Raw genomic sequence first — 16,377 nt, 5'->3', positions numbered from 1 at the left:
TATATTGCACTATAAATGTGTGTCGTAAATCTGGACAAATCTGAATGACTTCGACAACAGCCTCAATTCACCCTTCCACAACAGCAATAAATAACTGTGTTATTTAACATAATAATTGTAATGATTGTGTGCACGTGTGCATGTGTGTGTGTTTGTGTGGGCATGTGTGTGTGTGTGTGTGTCTGCAATAAATCAAAACAAAAAAAGACACTTTCCAAGTGACGGTTATGGTGAAACACTGAGGTGAATAACAAAGGTAAAACTTACCCAAAGAGACAGGTATTTTACCCTTTCTCATGACAGACCTGACCTGGCCCTTCATACAGACCTGAGTCCTGAAAAATAAGACCAGTGTTCCCATGCACGGTAAAGATTTATGAAGGTAAGCTGGTGAAAAAAAGGGGGGAAAAATGGATGAAAATCCCTTCAAAGAAAAAGGAAGAACTGCGGCCATATACCTCTGAAGCAAACATGTACCTTCTGAACCTTATTTCTTTTATGGCTAAACCAGCCATTTTTGGCTCTGTTTTTTGTAAGTGACAGTACGTATCTCCCAGTTAATCATTGTAATTACCTGTGTGCAAAAAATATAACAGTATACAACAATGGCAAATAAACTTTAAAATGAAAATGACAATATTAGATAATATCGGTTTCCTTCTTCAAAAAGATTTTAATATGAGAGCTGCTGGCATAGGGGGCACAGCAAACTGATTAAATCTGCCACATATAGTGAATGCAATATCCACAAAAAAATCTTGTATGCGATGAGTGACCTTCTTTAACAATCACAGGAGAGGGGCAAAAAGGAAATATGCTCAGATGGCTGATAATAACTGAATATGAAAAATATAAAAGAGAAGTGTATGGTCAATCTTACCAAAAGGGCAGAATTCCTTCTTTGATGGAGAAACTACATAATAAGAGGGGGCCAACCTCTCTCTACCTTTCAACCAGAGAATGTTTATCGATTTATTCATGCTAATTGCTAATTCCATTTTGTTATGTATTTACCAAGCAGAGAAGTATTTTTTCCTTTGTGTGTGAACTATTCTGTTAATTCGTATCTGCCTCGACATAATGAAAACTAAGCCTTCTGCTACGATAGAAACGAGCCGAGGTTCTATTCAGTATACAGAGGGTCTATTGCGTGGGCATATGGTCTGCAGATGAGATTCGGAAGCCTTTTTTGACCAGTCATGCTACGTGAGAATGTGCCCACATCTGTTACTCATGAGACAGAAACTGGCAACTCATAGGGAATGCGTGATTTTTCTAATACTCCAAAGATACAAGTAAAAAAGAGCAATAATTCAAAATGATGCGATCATTTTTTCCTCTTCTAAAAATGCGATGTATGAAAATACTTTCCATTGTATCACCTCTTGGTCTGAGGGATCTGAAAAAAAAGACATTCAGTCAGGACAACTGACGTATTTAGATTAAATACATGAAAGAATTTGCTATGTAATTATTTTGGTTAATGCATATTTCTTGTTTATATTCTGTGAAGAGGCTGCACTTAAAAAAAGCTAACACATAACGTTAATGAACAAAAATGTCCAATTAACTAACACGTTATTTTTTGGTTGCACGTTATCAGACAATTACCATCATCTGGAACGATATGAAGCACAAACTCATTTACTGTCATCGTTGGTAATGAAATTCAACTCCCACACATGACCCACAGTCCAACGCAGTCTAGCCGCTCGACCGAAACGTCTTGCACCTCTCATTAACTCACGACCACTGTCCTGTGATGTGTCTGTCGCAGGATGTTTTCCTTTGTTGATTTTTGGCTGCTGTGTTTAAATCACTCTGTACCTCCCACATCAGTGTGAAATCTGCTGCAGAACAGACTGGCCGACCCACCCGCCAACCATTATAAACTGTGGGAATGGATTCTGGATAATCGTCCGTTGCTCCCTGCACATTATTATGAGTAGGCCTGTCCTGTGGGAAGCAAAACGGTAGGCTGATAAAAACCTTGTGGAGCCAAAGAGATTGGGCATCAAACAAGAGAGAAGATTATGGCCAAGATTAATGGGGATGCTAAATGTTTCCAATGAGCTTGGTAGCTATTTTTAAGGCAGTAATGATTTGCCTCTATTTTTGTCGTCGTAACTGTATTTTTGTACTAAACACTGTGCTCATCTAAGGTGCAAAAAAGTTTCGAAAAAGAGAGAGCATTGTGTTAATTGGTAGTTTTAAAAAATGGTGGCTTGGGGAGTAGGGGGCGGCGGTGGGGCTGTACCTCAAATTGATGTCTTCCTTTGGCATCTGGAACTTGAAAGCGCCGTGAAGTGCTCCCTTATTTGCGGCTACCTCTTCGTCGCTCCTTTTTCCCGTCTTGAGGAAGGTCCCCGGTTTACCGCACAGGAAGGCTTCGACGGGAAACCTCCGGAAGGAATTTGCGGGGCTTCCATTTACACCACAGAGGAAAGAACAAACACTCTCTCTCTCTCCACCCCTGCTCCATGGTGGTGAAGTCAACGACCCACAGATGTACACAGCTTTTTAGCACACTGTGGCCACGGCTCACTTGCCTTATTCTACACACAAATACATGTAATACACAACAGATATAATTATGGGAATAGTGCTCCAATGTGCATCATGTGAACTCAACAATAAAGTACTGCATGCCATACATTACATGGTTTTTTGCAGTGGTTTTGCTGTCGTGTACAAATTTTCAATATTGGAGGTAAGTCACTGGAGATTTGGCTTGATCGGAGTGGTAAAAGATCTGTTGTTATATATGAGCTACTATCCTTAGTAACTTTAAGTTACTCCATCATTAAGCTCTATATGCACAAATAAAAGAAAAAAGGTAGTATCACAAATCAGAAAAATTCATTATAAAAGAATACGCAAAATATGGGCACAATATGTGTTGTAACAGTTTTATTGGAAATTCACAAGATAGATTTGCAGAAAAGATTCCCAGTTGACCATACATATTCCATTAAGGTTACAGCACTTTCATGGCATGTTACTGTACAGCTGTGTGTGTGTTTGTGTGTGTGTGTGTGTGCGCATGCGGTGTGTGAGTGTATGTGTGTGTGTGTGTGTGAGTGTGTGTGGAAGCGCTTCATTTGTGCTTATTTCACCTATAGGTTTTACTGCTCTGCTTCCAACTCAATGTGATACCTGTTACATCACAATAGCTACAGTCTCATAAATGGACTGAATAATAGCTAAAAAAATATACGCCAGGCAAAAGTAATCAGATTAAATCATTTCGATAACTCTTCTGTCAAGACTATATAATCTTCACTTAAAACACATACTTTACATTAAGCAGAACTGGGCGGTGATGATGTGTTTCATTGTTTAGCTATGACTTTTGAGAAAACTACTGACTAAAAAAACCAAATCTGCTAAGCCTGGTCATATGACCATTCTCCTTCATGTACTTTCGCTATGTTTCTACAATGGGTCTTCAAATCATAACTAGATATTGATATTAAGTATTAAATATGTCTGATAGTCTTTAGTACCTTGTACAGTTGGAGAAGCTATAGATAAAGGTGAAAATAGTGGATAACATTTTGGGGTACCCAAGGACTAAAGGGATTATAGCACAAATATCCCAATGAGTTCAAATTTACAAGGCCTAATTTGTTTATAACATAAAGCTGTTGATTCCAGTAGTGACTGCAGACAAAGCATGTTCAGTCAAATGAGATCTTTTAAAAGAAAATGCATTCTTATTTATTGGACTTGTTTAAAATGACATTTAAACTGATTGAGATATTTAGCCCCAGATATCATACCCTTTTAATCATAATTTGGGTATTGTGTCAGATTTCTATTAAGTAATAATTCTAAACCTTTTTTGGGAGGAGGGGATATGCCCTTCCCAGAATGCACATTTGCACTGAAGTGCATCTTTAACCTATCAGCTTGAAGTAGGTAAGGAGTGTTAAGGCTGCTGAGAATCAGGCACACAACAGCATGTGAAAATGCTGTTGCAAAATCTTCTTACCAGAAATACATTGACTGTGGACTATAAAATACAGACTATTAAAATGTATTTTTAAGCTATATAATTTTAGTTTACTCTGAAAAGCTTCTACCCTTGCAATGTCTGAATTTGTTCGGTGTAGATTTTTACTATGGTTGTTCAATCTTCATGTTTGCACAAATGCTACAGTATATCATTTTTATCCCTTGTACTAAAATTCTGACTTTGTGAGATGATCTACTGCAATAGGTGGTCATATAATCGTAATCTGCAAGACAATAATTTTCCAAGACAAGTGAATATTAAATACAAGAGAATAACCTTGAAGGGCATAATAGGTCTGTATGTGTCAGGTATAATGCACCACATGCAGTATTGAGAAATTATCATTCACACATGGCTTTTTAAAGATTTTCTTTTCTTTCTTTACATAAAGTTTGTCTGCCTCATCAAAATTAGGTAATCCTTTTGATTTGTATTAATAATCTGATTGCATTTTTTTTTACTGTGAGTATTAATCTGTTACTCAATGCACTGTAGGAAACTCTGAATTAAGAATTCCATAGTCATAATCTTAATCTTCCCAAAAAATCTAAAGCACTAAATTTATTAGCTGTATTTATTTCTAGTTTTGAAACTGACATTCTTTCCCCCCATTTTCTGTATCATTATTTAACATCAGTACTATTTTTTTGCTACTTTTTTGGAAAACATAGTAATGCTAATTTAAAAATTTGTAAACCCATAAGTAAATTTACAGCTCGACAAACACATCAATACAGAATACCATCCTATCAAAACTATAAATATCCACTGAATTTATAATATTTGTTTCATTATTTATAACATACATTTTTATTGAATTTAGAGTACAATAAATACTTACCTAAACAGGCCTCCAAACATTATTAAAGTTATGCATTTAACCCTAGCTGGCATGTAACTGTGAAACATTTTTTTTGTGTGCAGAAAAAAAGAGCAATTGCAGGTTTTCATCCAAAAAAAAAAAAAAAAAAAAATGCCTGCCCCTACTTTCCTTCCCACATTCATTAGAAGAAAAGAGATTTAATAATTTTTCTCTCTTTCTCTCTCCAAGTCAACTTCTCTCTTGAGAATCATCGTTTGGCAGTGAATTATTCACAAACGTATCTATGGTCTTTTGGCTGGCATGTTTCAGCTTAATCATTATGGCCATTTTTCCCTGCGGAAATAAATACAATAATATTAAAAGGGTTTTTTTTTTCTATTGTTACACATATACAGAAGAAAACTTGTTTACATGGTTGCATCATTTAAAATATAGAAATGTCCAGTGTACCTAGCAAGCTTATGAAAGAGACAAAGCGTCTTCAAGTGACACGTGTGCAACCAACACTCAAGATACACGGCAAGGCTTGCAGGACAAGTCATTGTAATGTGATTTAAGAAAATGATGCTGTGAAAAAATGTAAAAATAAAAAAAATCTGTTTTTCAGAACATAAAACCACGACTATAATGAGATGAGTTTCTGTGTGTCATGGGCCAGTCTACTTGCATTGAAATCCCTCATTTGGACTAATCCAATGGATGAAGAAAACAGCACTGCACAAATAACAGTCATGCACTTCTTTTTGAACACGTCTCATAGTAGCAGAGCACCTGCAGGCAAAAAAGCTAAAAAAATACACTATAAACAATAACAATTGTAATAAGTTGAAAGTTGACCAACGTAATAATATTTATGCAATATTTGTCGTCTTTTCAAAAGGTCGCAACAACATGCCTCCCAGCAAAATAACAAGGTTCACAAACAAAGCAGGAGGGAGAAAAAACAAAATGGTTCCCTTTCAGAAGCTAGCAGTGCCGCAGCTCTATGACTTGCATATTTTTAACAGTCTCTGTGGGTTTTACATTTCCCATAGCCTTTTTTTTAAATAGCTCCCCTCTCTCTTTTATGCCCTGCCTATGAAGGAAGTTCAGTCTTCAGTCTCCTGTACAGGCAGCAGGCTCTCTATAGAGAAAACAAGACCCACCTCACTGTATGTGCAAAAAAAAAAACTAAAAAAAAAAAAACTATATGCACAGAAAGCAATTAGAAAAAGCACAGAAAAAAAGTTATATTTACAGAACATGTAACATGTAACCAATTCACGTTTAACATCACAGTATGTAAATGACAAGCTCACGCTACTTCCTGCATGTGGATCTATAGATCTATCCTGTTGTGTTTCCTGTTTTCCCTGGCTGCTGTTTCATTGGTTACCTTGGCATTGCACGGTGCACATATATTCATTTTGCTCTGGAGTTTGTTATGCAAGCGCATCTAGGATGACTCAACACACTTTAGCAGGGGGGCGGGGGGGTGGGGGAGCGGGTCTAGAACTTGGTGCTGTGGCTGAAGCTGTCCGACATGATGATGTTCTTGTAGAAGTTGTCGGAGCGGACGGAGCAGTAGCCTTTCACCTTGTCGATGACCTGGTGCACAGGGATGATAGAGGAGGAGCCGTCCCCATCGGCAGGGCTGAATTTGGGGCTTGTCTGGCTGGCGTAGCCTTTACCTGGGCAAAGGCAAAGACTGCGTCAGCGGAGCGAGATGGTAAAACCTAGAGATGGGAGAATGAAGTATGATGTCATCAAAAATGGGTGGAGCTATGACTGCCTGTCAATCATTGACATGTTTGAAAACCAAACAGAATGTTTTGCTTCTCAACACAATGCAAAACACAATGATTGGTTCAAACTGTTCAGTTGCTGGTAGCCACTGGAAGCTCCACCAATTTTTTGTGTCAAGATGTTAATTCTCATAACACTAGCAAGACCTGTTCTTGGCCAGACATTTTCACAATAAAATGCATAATACAATAAATATTCTCTTATGCATCTCACAGCATTTTGTTTGCTTTTAGCCTTAGTTAGCCAGTAAGAAAATATATCATGATAAATATACAAATACACAGATGGACACACCCACACAGATCATGTATATATAGAGAATACAGTTTATATACATTATTGCAGTTATTTGTAACCCAATTTAAACAATTACAGTGCACTTTCTATTTAAACATTTTGAATCAATTTGGCTATGAGCAAGTGTTACTTGCTAAAATATTATTTTTAAAATTGGATAATTCATTTACAATAAGAACATTCAAAACCTCCAAAGCTTTGTTTAAAATTGAGTTCCAAATTTTCTGCAACTTGCATAGATGTATCTGTGTATTCCCATGGAATTCATTCCAGAGAGACCATCACTTTCAAATCCCCTAGAAATTTCACTGACATTAACCACACAAAAACCAGCACCAGAATGTTGACTTTTCTCCCCATCAGTTTCATTCTGACTGGTGCACTGTGTGAAGATCTTGGATTGTCTGCCTTGGTTTGATTATCTTTGAGCAACTGCTCCAACAGCAGGGAGATTTAAAGAGAGGTGGAAGTTTGGCAGGAGGTACACAGACAGGTCTTAGAACAAAAACCTTTGCATTTGGTTAAAGAGCTAGAGCTGCTTAACTCCTTCTTTGCAGGGCCTGAAAAAATACACTGAGTTTGTTTGGAATAGTCATATTGTGTAAGCAAAGAGAGAAACAGAATTTGAATAGTGTGCACCACATCTGTAATATATGTAACAGGTCCAACATTTAACCAGTCTTGTTTTTTTTTCAGTTCCTTCTTAGTAATCCAGTATTTACACATATACAACAATTGACCAATTACTTGGAACTTCAATGTTAAAAATGTTTAATCGTTTCTTAGCACACAAAAATGTTTAAAATTTAAATAGTTCGAGTAAGATCTGCAGATGTGTCCCATATAAATAGGTGTGTTAAAAGCACACTCCAAAACAAATTTAAGCGTGTTATTAGAATTAGTTCCAAAATATTAGAAGGGCTTCAACAAAGTAAATCACCACTGCATTGTCAATAATCACAATGTCTTGTTATATTTCCTGAGACAGAATGTATATAATATGCACACAGAATGTGTAGCGTTCAATGACTCCCCATGCCTGGCCACCTAGATTTCTATGACCTTAACTTTGGCAGCTTCATAAAGTATGCAGACTCAGATAAGTCCACAATAATGAATCTTTTTATTGGTAATCATGACATCATAAACAAAATTGCAGAGATGGATGTACACGCATCTGGAAGCAATGGGAGATGGTAAGCTTGGCAGATGCATTAAATGTCTAAGACAGTGCTACCCAACTCTGTTCCTGGAGATCTAACGTTCTGTAGATCTGTACGGTCGGGTAGATCGTGTTTTCACTCCAACGCTAACAAAGCACACCTGATTCAACAGCGAGACATCTTGTCGATCTCCTAATTAGTAGAATCAGGTGTGCCAAATTAGGGTTGAAATGAAAGCCTACTGGACGTTAGGTCTCCAAGAATAGGGTTGGACAGCCGTGCCCTAAGCAGTGACACACCAATGAGAGAGAGGTAACAAGTGCGAGAGACACGAGGAAACATATCAGCTTTCTGACAATCTGAATATACTGTGGGATCCATCCTCTGAAATACTACAGGTTTAAAATGGCTGTTACAAAAAAGAATTATATATTGGACCCTTGCGTCCACTCTGGGAATGAATGGCGATGTTTTTATCTGCTGTAAAACAGAGATCATTAAACAAACTAATGCAGCTGATGCTGTGATCAACCATAAAATATGCACATAAGAATTTCTCAGCAGTTCTGCTATTCTACAGGCGGTTCAAAACACAGGTTTTGAGGAGGCAAGCGCAAATCTCTATCCATTCACTGCAGCATGGTATGGTGCATAACTCCAGTTCTTGGATAACGGTTGTTGTCAGCATACCGGTGAAACATACCTCTGGACTAACACCACTGCAGTACTACAAATGAATGACCTCTCTTAGAATGCATTCTGCGCACACAGTGTCTGTCTGACACGTTGATGCCGCGATGCAAGCCTTGTGTTTTACTGTGGTACATCTGCAAGCAGATCCAAGCAGAAAACAGTGGCTCACCGTGATGAAATTAGTGTTGTGTGGGTGAACGCAACATTTAGACCTTTTCGAAAGGGCAAGGCATGTCAACCTGTAAAATGAATCCATTCACCTTAGGTGACTTCTGTGTTCGATTTACAGGTATAACCAAGGTAACGACAAAGCTTGAGTTTTTGTTCAAACCAACACCAAGATGTAACCTAACTAGGGCACAACCTGTATACTGGCATCTAAACTTTGCTGTGCATTGTTTGTTTTTAAAAGTTCTAAATACCCATGAATCTATCTCCTTTGATAACCAAAGCAGCTAAGATAAAAGACAAGGTTTGCAAATTGTGATGTTTATGAAGGACTACAGCCTTGAGCCTTAAAAGGTCTAAAGGTTGCTCTTAACATCCTATGGGAAAGGCCAAACACACAATGTAAAGAAGCATGGAGTCAAGCTGGCTATGATGTAGTTTACCTCTGGAAGGTTCGCCTTGCCATTATTGGTGGACATTATCTACACCACAAACATAAATACAAGGATCAGAAGGGTAAGGCACCACATTTGGGCAAACATTTGGGAAAAACATCAAGAAAACAACACGAGGCCAACATGCACTGACAAGTCCTTGGAAAATAACGAGTCTTTGGACCGGGAGCAAAATCAGCAACTGTTGTCCATCAATACAAACTTCAGTGCACACCAAACCTGCTATTTGTCTCAAAACGAACATAATTTTGTTTTTAAATGAACAATATGTCACATGAAACAGTACACTACCAGCATAGATGTATATTAAACTGCCACATGAAGTCAGGACAGTGGATATACCCCCCCCTCCGCACACACACATCCAGCACCTGAGCCCCGTACCTGCATTGCTGCTCCGCTTTGCAAATGGGTTTAGTGTTGCTTTGGCCTTGGAGGTCCAGTTAGCAGTGCTGGAGCCGAAAGAGCTGGAGGAGAGGGACTTCCCTATGTTATCAGAGCTGACCTTCTTTGTGTTGTTCGTCGCAGTCTTACTCCAGTCTGCAAAAATGTAAAAAAAGACATCACAACTGAACAACAAGTGCAAACGTAAAACAAGTGAGTTTAATTCTGCTATTTTCGTACGCATTTTCGATATCTCATTTCACAGAGTATTCAGCCGACGGTGCAGATCAGTTCTCTGGATTGTCAAAAACCCTGTTCAGTGTTATTCCTGATGAAACGTGTCAAATACATTCAGTTTTAATGTAGTCAAAAGGATTTGGATGCGATAAACATATCAAACATTCTTGCTGATGTCATACCGCAGAAGGAAGTAAATGCGCTCACCTGAATTTTCAGCCAGACGGAATTTTCCGCAGCACAGATATCTCCTCCATTGTTTTTGAACATTTTCTTTCATTGCACAGTGAAATATGAAGATAAATAACCCTGTTGGGGAGTGAACAGTAAGATGTCAACAATATACACAATTATGTGTGTCAGCTTGCTAACTAAGGCTTAATGCGAAGAGTTAACATTGAGATGTCATTTATAGACCCAAGGGAGTCCTCTGGTGGTACTGAAGATGCATTACATGGCTGTGGCACCTGTTTTGATCGTTGAATTTCTCAAACTTTCAATTACGTTGCTTAGGTAACCACCGAAGGCAAACTTGCCATGTATGAAAATCTTTGAAAGCAGGGCCTAATGGATCTGTTAGTGACAGTTTTTTTTGTTTGTTGTTGCATCATTTCCTCTCAGTTGTCATGGGAAACAGAAACAGCAAGCGCACCTTGCAGGGAGTTGAAGATGGAGAAGAGGTACATGAAGGCCAGGTTGACGGGGCCCCAGGCGAAGAAGGCGAAGCCCCAGGTCATGCCCAGCAGGAAGGTGAGGCTGACCACGCTGCGCAGGTTGCGCAGGACCTCCTCGCGCAGCGTCCGGTTGCTGCGCTTGCCGTTGCGTCCGCAGATCTGCTTCATCACCACGATGAACATGGCCACGTTCAACAGGAAGATGAGGCAGAAGTAGGTCACGCACGTCAAGAGGAAAACCAGCTGATTCCTAATCCAACAGCTGTGGGAAGGAGATGAGGAATGTCAGTACCCGCAGGGGACCAGAAAGCATGGTGAGAAAGTTTCCACCAATCAACATTGTCGTCATTCTAATGGTTGTTAGCAATGTCCTTAGTGATTGGTGGAGCTCCTCTCTGTTTCCTATGTACAAAGTGACGTTTGCCTGCCCTATCCCTATTTTATTCTCCCTGCCATGATCAAGGTAAGCCTACTTACCGTATGTACATTACACTGGAAAAACAGTCTATCTTAACAAGTGTTTTTGTCTTGTAATGCGACTTAAAATCATATTACCAAAGTACACCAAAGTGTACTTTGGTAAGTAGTAAAATGAGACATGAGACATAGGCACAAATGTATGGTGTCATAGGCGAGATAGCTCTCAAGCAAATATAGACAGTATACTTTAGAAGTAAAAGTAAAGCATACTTTAATAGTAGTTACAGTATCTGTAGTATGTAATACTACAGGACTTACAATTCAGAAGAGCCTTGACCATTCTCCTCTTTACCATAGTACTCCTTCCCATAGAACTTCCTGTCAATGGCTACCACGATAGATATGATTGTAGCAGGCAGACCTAAACAGAAGGAAATGCTGGTAAACAGTCATTTTATATTTGATCTAAATTCCTCCCTTTAAATGCAATTGCATTTATGGCTTCACTCTCAGTTTATTGTGTGTTTAGCAAGTAAGAAAAATCTCATACATTTCACTATTATCATACCAAGTCATTTTTGTAAAATTCTGATGCATAAATTTTGAGGTACCAAGAGCTAGTCCACAGCCAGTAAAAAAACCCAAAAACACTTCATGTGTGACAATATAGATTTGTTACGATAATTTACGTTGTATTACATTGATCTAGCAGACGTTTTTATCCACAACAGTCAGATGCATCCAAAAATCCAAAGACATGCAAGTTAGGGTACTTGGGAGAGAGGAGCTATTACAGGGTGTTGTTGTAGAAGAGCAACTGTGCTCAGTCAACCTACCCTGCATAAATAAAGGTTAATAGATACATCACATTCAATTAACAGACACTGTTATTCACAAGTCAGCACACTGACGCGGTGTCTGTTAGGCGAGACCTACCCCATCCGACGATGCAGAACTTGAGGATGTACCTCCGGATGTAGGTGTTGAAGACCTTGACCAGGGCGATGTACATGTGAACGGATTCCAGGCCCATCCAGGTGAAGGAGGTGAGCAGGAAGTAGTGCAGGAAGACGGCCACGGCGATGCACAGGCCTTCATTGTCGAAGGACGCCAGCCAGCCGTCCAGGAGGAACACCATGTTCAGCATGAGGAGCGAGGTGCTGAGGTTCATTAAGATCTTAGAAGGATAGTCCCTGCGCAATTTCCTGTAAAAAAAAACAAATGTGGCAAATGTACACAAAGACAGAAGTCACAGTAGCTTCAGCAAGCTGAACTAAGTATATTTAAAAAAATGGCTGATGCATTTCTTTGAGGGTGATGGAATCTGCACGTTTTAATTCTATCGAAGATATTTATCAGTTCGTTGAAGTCACAATTTGAATGAAGTCGACTGCCCCACGTGTACAGTAAACCAGTTGACTCCGATTGGATATCCCTCCAGAAGAGGTTTTTTATGGCTGACTGCACTGTAAGAACTGGACGCAGCTGGAGGGAAATAATCAGTAGGGCTCATCAGGATCTGCTAAGGTCCTCATTCGCCCTGTTAATTTACAGTACACATGTCTATTAATGCAACATGTGTCCAATTTTTAAAGCATGTCACATGCATGTCACATAGACACACTGAGCACAAGAATTCAGATATGGACTGGGTATCTGATTCAGATCACATCTCGACATAGTCTGGGTCAGATTCCACTGTTAACGGATTTTAGTCTAAATGCTCCAGCTTGTCTTCTCTTGTTGCCGACATTCTGCTGAGAGATGGCATCCTATAATAAGCACAAGAGGTGTGAGGCACCCTGCTACAGAGCTAATTGACAGGTCGGGTGAAATGCTGGGTGCAACAGCCAAAAAGAACATGGCTTGGTTTGCTGAATGTAGAATTTACAGAGTCGAAGGAATCAGCATGCCAAAAATCACGTGAGGGCAGATACTGAAATCCGATTCGTCAACTGTATCGCCTGTGGGCATAAACAAGGCCCGAGAGACTCACTCGAAGGCGATGTAGGTGAGAAGTGTGGCGGCTGAGAAAATGGCGGATATGCCACAGCCGATGTAGGTGATGAAGGTGAGGATCTTGGTGTTCTGCGCATCAATCTTTGCTGCGGATCCGGATATGTCCTGAGAAAACAGATGGAAGAGTAATAATCAGCATTAAAGAAAAAATACTCGGGGGAAGTGAATTTTGAACATCCAGCCAATCTTGTGTTTGTGCATGTTCCTCTAATCATACTTTAAACTAAACACAACTCACCGTTAGGAATACATTGACTTTACACAGCAAAAACAAATAAAGAAGTAAATCTTATTTTAGTATTTTAGTCTTATATTTAGACCTAAAATCTTATTTATTTCACATTTTTTCGTAAATAACACAAAAAGATGAGGTCACACAGTTTTACTCATTTGATATGCCAATGACGTAAGACAATTTCACCTGTCAATCTAAAAGTAACTTAACAAGCTAGTACTTTCCACTTGAGAGAAGAAAAGTAAGGTCTCATTACAAGAGTAAAACTTTTTTTATTTTGCAGTGTATTAGAATCCTTCAACTTGATGTAGTGCTCAAATTAAATAGCTGAAAAGGAGGCACTAAAAATAAGCCTTCTATGCCTTGTTAAAATGAGGCATAATTTCCACTGTGAGTGGTCCCGCTGTTCGTCTGCGCGCCTGAACTTTTCCTTTTCTTCCGAGCCAATCTCCGGTCTAAAATGGCCTCAGGGCTCGCAGCATCTATTGCGCTATTCTGCCTCGAGCTTTCAGCGCCGTCGGAGTGCCGCGGGAGGACGCTCGGGCCTCACCATTAAAATGCCAAAGTGCGTCAGGTGGTCGCACAGGCAGACGGTCTTGTACTGGTTGGACTCGGGGCTGACCCGGCAGCCCTCGCTGTTCCAGCCGCCAGTGCCATCTAGTGGAGAGAAAAGAGAAGGCGGTCACCCCTTTCTGAAAGCATAGATGGCGATAAGCCACAATTTTCGCTAACGTCATTAGTGTATAGCGGTGACTGTCCAGCAGTATGCATAGCCATAATTAATAACGCAGAATATATGTTCAACATTTTGATTATAATAGCATGAGAGATTTATGTTTATGTTTCCTTAATATAAATTTGAAAAAAAAATCTGGTCCATGTGCAAAGACTTACTTTTGATGGAAAAATCCCAAAACACACACACAGGCTTTGGATTTGACTGGAAGAAATGAGCACAGTGGATTTTATTATAGGATTTTTTTCAGTTAATAATTCCATCACAGACATAGCAGCTCAATCATTCATTTCCATTCGAGTCATTACCTATTCGAGCTGGATGCACTCAGGGTAATACATTTAAAGATTGACATTTACTTAAATTATAGCAGGGAGGGCTAAAAAGATATTGCTTCAAATGCGTCACTGGATGGGGAAGTCTAGTCTTTTTACCTGGTTTTGCAAGTGTACAATCTCTATTTTCACAGGATCCTGTAGGTCTCTGATGGTCTCACTGCCCACACTGCTAGCAACCACATAGCTTCTTAAGTTCAGCCCATTAGATGTGTGATCCTAGGAAGAAAAAGAATTTAAAAAACAAATGTATTTACTGTGATTGTTATAATTATGAAATCAAATCAAATTGGTTTTCAGAAATTTTACTTCTTGAAAGGAGACATGAAAACATCAGACAATAACAAAACAGACACAAAAATGTTTTTAAAGGTTTAAGTCATATGAAAGTAAATCATCAGTTGCGTGCTGTGTATTCTGAATTCTGTTTGTGTGTGTGAGCGCGCATGTTTGAGTGTATGCATGCATGTGTGTCTTTGTAATGTGTGTGTGTGTGTGTGTGTGTGTGCACGGATGTGTGTGTGTGTGGGTGTGCGTGTGGGAGTGTGTGTATGTGCATGAGGGTGTGTGTGTGTGTGTGTGTGTATGTGGGAGTGTGTGCGTGCGTGTGTTTTCAGGAAACTCACCTGAAACAGCCCAACCTTACTGAAGAACATGAAATTAATGCGGTAGCTGGACTCCACGTCGGCCGCGCTGAGGTTGCTCAGCAGCGTAGCCGGGAGCGTGACGGCGGCCAGGGGATTCAGCTGCTCCGACTCAAAATCAATCTGCAGAGGAAGATAAACCGCACGGCTTTCCAGCATTAACTCTTATCTGAGGCTACTTACACTCTTACGCCGCGCGCATTCCCTGAGACTTTTATAGAGCTGTATTTTCCCCGGCTCTTGTGAGGATGAACACAGTAGCTCAAGCACCCTACCTCAGACTCAAGCCCAGGACCGTGGTATCCTGGAAACTCAGTATAATGTAAATTGGTCAGTTTATCATCAGCGTCATACAAAAATTGTTTTTTAAAAAGTACCGTTTTTGGTCATGTTACTTTTTTACACGCACTGTGAGGTGTCATTCAGTTAAAAGCACTGTGTATGTACGTCTAAAACAACGGAGGTTAGCTCTTCAAACCCCCCAAGAGACTGTGTTTTGAATGTGTTTTGTCGGTAACTGGAAAAAAAGATCATTGTTTCTGACAACTCTATTTTCTGGAGATACACGGTTCTTCAGTGACGCTGACAACATCCTGCGGCTTTCTGTATGAGACACTTAAAACGACATTACCATCTCACAATGTCCATGATTCACCCGACATTACAGATACAAAATTTCAAAGTGCCACTTTTGAAACATAGCAGGAGAAAGCAGGGAGAACGTGCAACGGGGGAAATGCAGCCAGACAAATAAACAGTGGAAATGCTTGCTTAAATATTATTCCAGAAAACGAGTTTTTGATTAAGCTTTTTGTACTACTTACATATTTAGAAACAAAAAAAAAAAAAAAAAACACGCTCTAAAGAGTCAGACAAATATACAAACTGCCAGTCATTTTAAATAGTATATACAGGTTTCATATTAATGAGTCACCTTCACACAGAGCTACACTTTCCATCTGTGGTTTCAGCTCCAGAAGCCTTCCAGGAATCCGTCTTTACTTCCTGGCTCCTAACAGTGTGGCGTGACATCCCTGTATATTTTGTCTAATGTTGGTTCAACTGTAAAATCCTTCCCCCCCCCCCCCCCACCCCCCCCCCCCCCCACTTTTCCTTAAATTCATGTCCAAACTTCTCTTAGCTATTCTGGGTTCTGTTCTCTCTCAAATTTACATGTCCAAAAGTGCTGAAATATCTGACAGTTAGCTCTAGTGTTTTCATATTTGATCTACAGTACGCGTATCAATCACAGTATATGTCACAAGGCAAACGTTTTCTGTTGCATTCCTTA

General features: G+C 39.5%; 1 protein-coding gene across 13 annotated transcripts in view; it reads right to left on the bottom strand.

The window, feature by feature from the left end:
* Window positions 1–2,895: 2,895 nt before the first annotated feature.
* adgrg6 (adhesion G protein-coupled receptor G6) overlaps window positions 2,896–16,377 on the bottom strand; it is a 49,645-nt gene continuing 36,163 nt past the window's right edge. For 10 of the 13 annotated variants that reach the window (XM_064340152.1, XM_064340153.1, XM_064340150.1 and 7 more), the window contains 11 exons: window positions 15,069–15,209; window positions 14,542–14,661; window positions 14,266–14,311; window positions 13,922–14,028; window positions 13,114–13,241; window positions 12,054–12,322; window positions 11,436–11,538; window positions 10,676–10,959; window positions 10,231–10,332; window positions 9,787–9,942; window positions 2,896–6,511 (listed from right to left, as the gene is read on the bottom strand). In XM_064340152.1, the coding sequence (XP_064196222.1) occupies window positions 6,330–6,511; window positions 9,787–9,942; window positions 10,231–10,332; window positions 10,676–10,959; window positions 11,436–11,538; window positions 12,054–12,322; window positions 13,114–13,241; window positions 13,922–14,028; window positions 14,266–14,311; window positions 14,542–14,661; window positions 15,069–15,209 (1,638 nt within the window). In that variant the 3' untranslated portion in view covers window positions 2,896–6,329. Of the gene's footprint in view, window positions 6,557–9,390; window positions 9,430–9,786; window positions 9,943–10,230; window positions 10,333–10,675; window positions 10,960–11,435; window positions 11,539–12,053; window positions 12,323–13,113; window positions 13,242–13,921; window positions 14,029–14,265; window positions 14,312–14,541; window positions 14,662–15,068; window positions 15,210–16,377 lie in introns of all 13 variants that reach the window. The other 3 variants (XM_064340158.1, XM_064340157.1, XM_064340156.1) reach the window with 3 other exon arrangements.

This window comes from Anguilla rostrata, chromosome 6 (assembly GCF_018555375.3).
Source record: "Anguilla rostrata isolate EN2019 chromosome 6, ASM1855537v3, whole genome shotgun sequence".
Taxonomy (NCBI): domain Eukaryota; kingdom Metazoa; phylum Chordata; class Actinopteri; order Anguilliformes; family Anguillidae; genus Anguilla; species Anguilla rostrata.
This window is presented reverse-complemented; position numbering and strand designations above follow the sequence as displayed.